The sequence below is a fragment of the Cenococcum geophilum genome, assembly GCF_001692895.1.
Source record: "Cenococcum geophilum 1.58 unplaced genomic scaffold K441scaffold_12, whole genome shotgun sequence".
Lineage (NCBI taxonomy): Eukaryota > Fungi > Ascomycota > Dothideomycetes > Gloniales > Gloniaceae > Cenococcum > Cenococcum geophilum.
In genome coordinates, this window is record NW_027137570.1 from 3,120,895 (window position 1) to 3,127,450 (window position 6,556).

General features: G+C 35.3%; 1 protein-coding gene across 1 annotated transcript; it reads right to left on the reverse strand.

Moving 5' to 3' along the window:
* Nucleotides 1–5,720: 5,720 nt before the first annotated feature.
* Nucleotides 5,721–5,978, reverse strand: K441DRAFT_656916 (uncharacterized protein; the record flags this gene model as incomplete). Its single annotated transcript, XM_067648089.1, has 2 exons — nt 5,721–5,811; nt 5,857–5,978. Coding segments are annotated over 2 exons (210 nt in total), but the record flags the coding sequence as incomplete, so codon positions are not given.
* Between the last annotated feature and the right edge of the window lie 578 nt (nt 5,979–6,556).

Genomic DNA, 6,556 nt, shown 5'->3' on the forward strand with positions numbered 1-6,556 from the left:
AAGTCCTTACAGACTATCGCAACCTTAAGTACTTTATAACTATAAAGCAGCTAAACTAACGCTAAGTATATTAGAACAAGTTCCTTTCTGGTTTTAACTTTAAAATTATATATAGACTAGGAGTATAAGGTACTAAGCCTAATAGCCTAATACGCTGCTCGCAAGACCTTCCTTAGTCTAAAGATAACCTTTATAATTAGTTCNAANAATAGATAATCCTAAAAGTACGAAATTTGGCCCTAGGCATACTACCTATAATAGAGCTAACTGTACCCTAGCTTTATACCACAGAACTAAAGTTACCTCCTAAAATTAATGAGCTTATTACTACGGCATATAACGCCTCTGTTGACCTATTACTATATTAACTTATTGCCGTAAAGACTGCCAGCGCCTATACGCTACCTACTAACCTCTAAAGCTTAGGCTAGATTAATATAGTAGCCTTAGAAGTAAAAGAGAATAGGCTCTATTATAGAGGCCGCCTATTTATCTCTAACTTAGAAAATCTATAACGGCAACTAATCTAAATAGCCCACGACCTCCGATTAAGCGGCCACCTAGGTAAAGAAGGAACCTATAAGCTTCTTAGCCAATACTACTTCTGGCCAAAAATAATAGACTTAGTTAAACGCTTTATAGGAGCCTACTACGGTTATAAGCGCGCTAAGGCCTTTAATATAAAGTACTAAGGACTACTATACCCTCTACTAGTACCTATACGACGATGGGTAGATATCGCTATAGATTTCGTTATTAACCTACTACCCTATAAACGACACGGCCGTACCTATAAGAACATCCTTATAATAATATGCTAACTTATAAAAGAGCGCCACTACGTCCTAACCGAAGGTGTAGCCGTTAGCGATGTTACTAATGCCTTTCTTTACGAAGTCTACCGACTACATAGGTTACCTAACTCGATTACGTCTAACTAAGGTATATAATTTAACTCCGATATATAGAGATGAATCTACTAACGCCTTAGCATCTCTATTAAAATGTTTATATCCTTCTACTATAAAACTACTGGGTAACTGGAAAACGCTAATGCTAATATAAAAGCGTACCTACGACAGGTAGTTGCCTATAGTTAAGATAACTGGGTAGATTACCTCCTACTAGGTAAATTCGTAGCGAATAACTACGTTTTAACTACTATAGGACTTACCCCGTTCTTCGCGAATAAGGGTTATTACCCCTAATCCGGCATAGAGCCACTAGAACCTATTAATAAGAAACTACTATATAGAAAACGCCTTAAGATGCTACTTACCGACTAGTATACAGACCGTATAAAAAATCTACTTAACTACTGTAAGGGAGAAATGGCCTAGGCTTAAGCAAAGTAGGCCTACTTCGCCGACTATTATAGAACGCCACCACTGGAGATACGTGTTGGCGACTAGGTATAGCTAAATGCACGTAATATCTCTATATAAAGGCCTATAAAGTTACTTAATTATAAGAACCTTAGCCCCTATCTAATTAAATAAGTTATTAATAGGGGAGCCATATATAAGCTAGAACTCCTACCTACCCTAACTACCCGTGGGATATGGCCCGTATTTTACCTATAGCTACTATACCTTTATTAGCCTAACCCCTTACTAGGGCAGATATAGCCTAAACCCCTATTAGTACTAATCCGAGATAAGAACAAAGACGAAAACTATAAGGAGTAGACTGTTAAACAAATTATTAACTCTAAATACTTTAGTAAAGGTAGAGGGCGACGGCTCTACTATAGAGCTATATACATAGGATTTGATATAGATTAGCTAGAATAGCAACTATAGGAAGACTTTAAAAATATAAAGGATCTAATTAGCAACTTTTACTACGCAAACCTATAGAAACTAGGCCTAAGCAGAGACTTTATACCTAATCCTCTATAGAAGCCCTTATAGAGTTAAACTATTATATATTACTACGTAAGGGCAAATTACCGTTAGATTACCGTTAAATTGCAGTAAAGTGCGATTACGTAACCGGAATATTGTTAAGATGTCTAGGAACTTTAACCGGCGGTTAAAGTTATCTAATTAGTTAGATTTTTAGATACTAAGCCCTATTATATAATATTATTTTAAGCCTTTAGTAATACCCCCCTTTTTTTTCTTTTTTATACCTTAAGTGTCCCTTTTATATATATATAGTAACTACAGCGTTGCCAGAGCTCCGCCTCTATAAGAGGGGGGGTAATATTACANAACCCTACCGTAGGGGCCTCTATAGGAGAGCCCCGTGCTCTTATATACACCTTACGTATAGCTTATATTAGCTACGCGTAGGTATATTACCTCCTTACGCCCTTAACCCTTACGATCGATCGCGTAACGTCTTATAGACTCCTTAAATATATACGCTTTGTAGCCACTGCCCACGTCCCGTAACATAAAATTTTTATATAGTAGCTATACTTTATCTTCCTCCTTAAGATCTAGTCCCTTAGATCTCTTAGCATTATAGTACTTTTTTATTCTTTTTTATACTTTCTTTACTAATTCTATAAGGTCTATATAAATATTTATTAACGTCTTTATTCTTTCTTTAGCTATGCTACTTATTTTCTTTACTTGCTATAGTAATAATAATATTCTTAGCTTATATCCATAATTTGCCTTAAATAGTAATATGCCTATTCCTTCCTATAGTATTATATTGTATATAAACTATATAACTAGTAATAGCAATACCCAATTATTCTATATATAATTAATATAATGCCTAATATACTGCTCTAGTATCTAATTTAATCTTTCCATTTAACCGTCTGTCTGTAGATAATATGCAATAAAAGTTACTACTTAAACTTCTTCTTCCGCTAGGAATACCTCCTAAAATACTACTATAAATTTTAGATTCCTATCTAATATAATCTTGCTTGGTACTCTATGCCTTATAAACACTTCTTTAATATAGATTCTAGCGACATCTTCCACTAATATTTCTTCTATATATGCTATAAAGTAGCCCTATTTAGTTAACTTGTCTACTATTACTAAGATTACGTTATAATCTTATCCGGCAATAGGATCTCTTAACTTTAGTAACTTAATAATAAAGTCCTATAATATGACCTCCTATAGTCTCTCTAGTATTTTAACAGGTTATAGCCCTCCATATAGCTTATACCTTATTAGTTTATTTCTTTAGCAATCTAGATACTCCCTTATTACTTTTCTTACGATATTTTAGATTTTGTTAATAATATATTCTTCTTAAAGTCTAGACACTAAGCCTGTTGCTCTATTATGTCCTTAAGTCATTCCCTTATAGAAATCTTCCACAAAATGCTCTGCTATGCTTCTTAGGATATACTTCACTTCTTAATTTTCGTATATATCCATCTATAGATCTTCTAGCTATACTTCTAGAATTTTCTATACCTAAAAGCTTTCTAGTGTCTTATAGACTCTTCCTAGTTTGTTATTTTCTTAAGTTACTGCTAGTTTAGGGTAATTATATCTAATTAATCTATCCTTATCTTTGCATAGCATTACTCCTAATAGTTTTTCGTTATTTTGTAGTTTAGCCTTTCTACTAAGTGCGTCTGCTCTTGTATTTTTAGTTCCCTTAATATACTAAATCTCAAAATAGTATTCTATAAGTATCTTTGCCTATCTAACCTATTTATAATTAAGTTCCTTTGTTGTTAGGAACCCCGTTAGGTTCTTATAATCCATTTTAACTATAAATAGTTTCTCTACGCCTTATAAGAATACTCTCTATTCCTTAAGTACTGCGATTATACCTAATAACTCCTTATTATAGACGTTATAGTTTAACTCTAGTAGTATTATCTTTCTACTATAATATACTACTAGATGCTATGCGTCCTTATACTTCTATAGCAAATATACTCCTAGTACGTAGTCTAATACGTCCGTTTTTATAACCGTGTCTAATCCTAGTTAATAGATTTTAAGGATTAGCTCCTAGGTAAATAACTCCTTAAGTTCTTTAAATAACTTCTTTTACTCGTTTCCCTATGCCTATAGTTTCTCTTTCTTTATAAGCCTAGTGAATGGTTTAATATTCTTTAACTACTATGCTATAAACCTTTTATAATAGTTGCAAAACCCTAAAAATAACCTTAACTGCGTTATATTCTCTAGTTCTTGCTAACTTACTATAGCTTTAATCTTCTTTAGGTCCATACTAATATAACCTAGTTTAATAATAAATCTAATAAAATCGGTCTTCCTTATAAAGAACTTGCATTTCTTAATTACTATTAGCATCTATTCTTCTTATAGTCTCTTTAAGACCCATTTAATGTGTTCCTTGTATTCTTCCTTAGTTATTAAGTAGATAATAATATTATTAAGGTATTCTCCTAATACACTATTAATCCTTTTCTAAAATATTATGGGTGCATTTATTAACCCAAACTATATAACTAATGGTTTATATAGTCCTTCTCTTAACCTAAAGGCTGCCTTCTATTTATTACCTTCCTTAATCCTAATCTAATAGTACGCCTATTTTAGATCTATCTTTATAAAGATTTGCGTATTGCCTATCCAGTCTTAAATTTCGCTAATTAAGGGTAAAGGATATCTATTCTTTTAAGTAATGCTATTTAACTATCTATAGTTAATGCATAACCTAAGTTTTCCGTTTTTCTTTAGTACGAACAGTACTAGGTAACCTGCCGATAACTATAATAGTCTAATATATCCCTTTTATAGGTTTTCTTGGACAAACTCTTTAAGTACGCTCGCCTCCTCTTAAGTAAGCTTATAGGTTAGAAAGAACCTTAGACTTGTTTTTAGTTCCAACTCTATCTTATTGTCACGGCACTGACCTGACACGTTGTTATGATTCAGTGTTGTCATGACACGAGCACGGACCTGACCCCTGAGCGACGTGTATATATACCACCTCACCTCCTACATAGATCCTGACACGACATCGTTTGTCAATCATATACAGTCACCTCGTACATCGTACCTTGACAGTCCGCACGTACTGTGACAGTATGTCGTGTCATCTTATACNCCCCCGGTAGGGCTTTGTTTCCACCGTTCCAAAGCTCCGTTCTAAAGCTACGACCCTACCCCGGGCGGGATTCTTACCCTCGTTCTACGACAATCTCTGCATGTTAAATCCATTCGAACCGGTCTCCTCTTTGAGTTTCTAAGCTGGCAGTAGGGAGACACCCTGCGGGCTATAGTTTCTCTTCTTAGTCTGAGTTTCCTAGGCTGGCAGCAGGGAGACACCCTGCGGGCTATGGTTTCTCTGTCTTAGTCTCCGAGTCTCCGTATCTAGCCATGCTACTGCTTCACGTCTAAGTTTCCAAGCCGGCTGCAGGGAGACACCCTGCGGGCTATGTTCCTTGTGTCTTGATTACAGTGTAAGACTATGGGTTACGATCTCGTCCCCGTCTCCGTCTCCGTCTTTGAATTCGCACAGATAGTACTTTAAGTTTACCGCGACAAGAATCTACGTTTTAACCTCGATCTCCGCACCCCGAGCCTTTCGAGTCTACGCAATAACCTCGAACTCCGTAACCCCTGAGCCTTTCGAGTCTACGCCTTAACCTCGATCTCCGTAACCCCCGAGCCTTTTAAGTCTACGCCTTAACCTTGATCTCCGTAACCGAGCCTTTCGAGTGTTAATATCCGCAAAATTACGCCCCGCGGTTACAATTTTTTTCGTCTCCTCTGTTTTACCCCTTCGCCTTCGGCTTTATTTAGTGCTCGAGACGAGCACTAGCGGAGAGCGATGTAGTAGGGATATAGGTAGGAGGGTCCGAGGACTGTAAGGACGAGGACCTTTAAGGACTGGAAGGACGAGAACCTTTAAGGACTGGAAGGATAAGGATATGTGGTCTATTTTTTTTACTTTCGTGTTTTTACTGCCGTTACTTGGCTTATAGGAGCTCGCCTTATTGGGAGGGATGTACTATCACGGCACTGACCTAACACGTTGTTATGATTTAGTGTTGTTATGACACGAGCACGGACCTAACCCCTAAGCGACGTGTATATATACCACCTCACCTCCTACATAGATCCTGACACAACATCGTTTGTCAATTATATACAGTCACCTCGTACATCGTACCTTGACAGTCCGCACGTACTGTGACACTTATAGTCCTATACTATATAATTTACCAACTTTTTACTTTCTAGGCTCTAACGTCTTAGCCACCCGGTCAAGCCAGCCACCTAGTTAAGCCACCCCAAAACATACCAAAATCTACCAACTTTAGCCTTTTATAACCCTACCCCTATTAAACATTTTTAAATAAAAATTTAAATATAGTTACTTATATATGAAAGGGTTTTATTTATAATTTTTTTTTAAAAAAAATTATATATATTTAAGCTAATATAATAATTCCTAGAAAAAAGTTTAATTTTAAATATTTATTAATAAAATATTATATTAGCTTAAATATATATATTTAAAAACATTATAAATAAAATACTTTTATATATAAGTAGCTATATTTAAAATTTTATTTAAATATCTTTAATAGGGGCAGAGTTATAAAAGGCTAAAGTTGGTAGATTTTGGTGTGTTTTGGGGTGGCTCG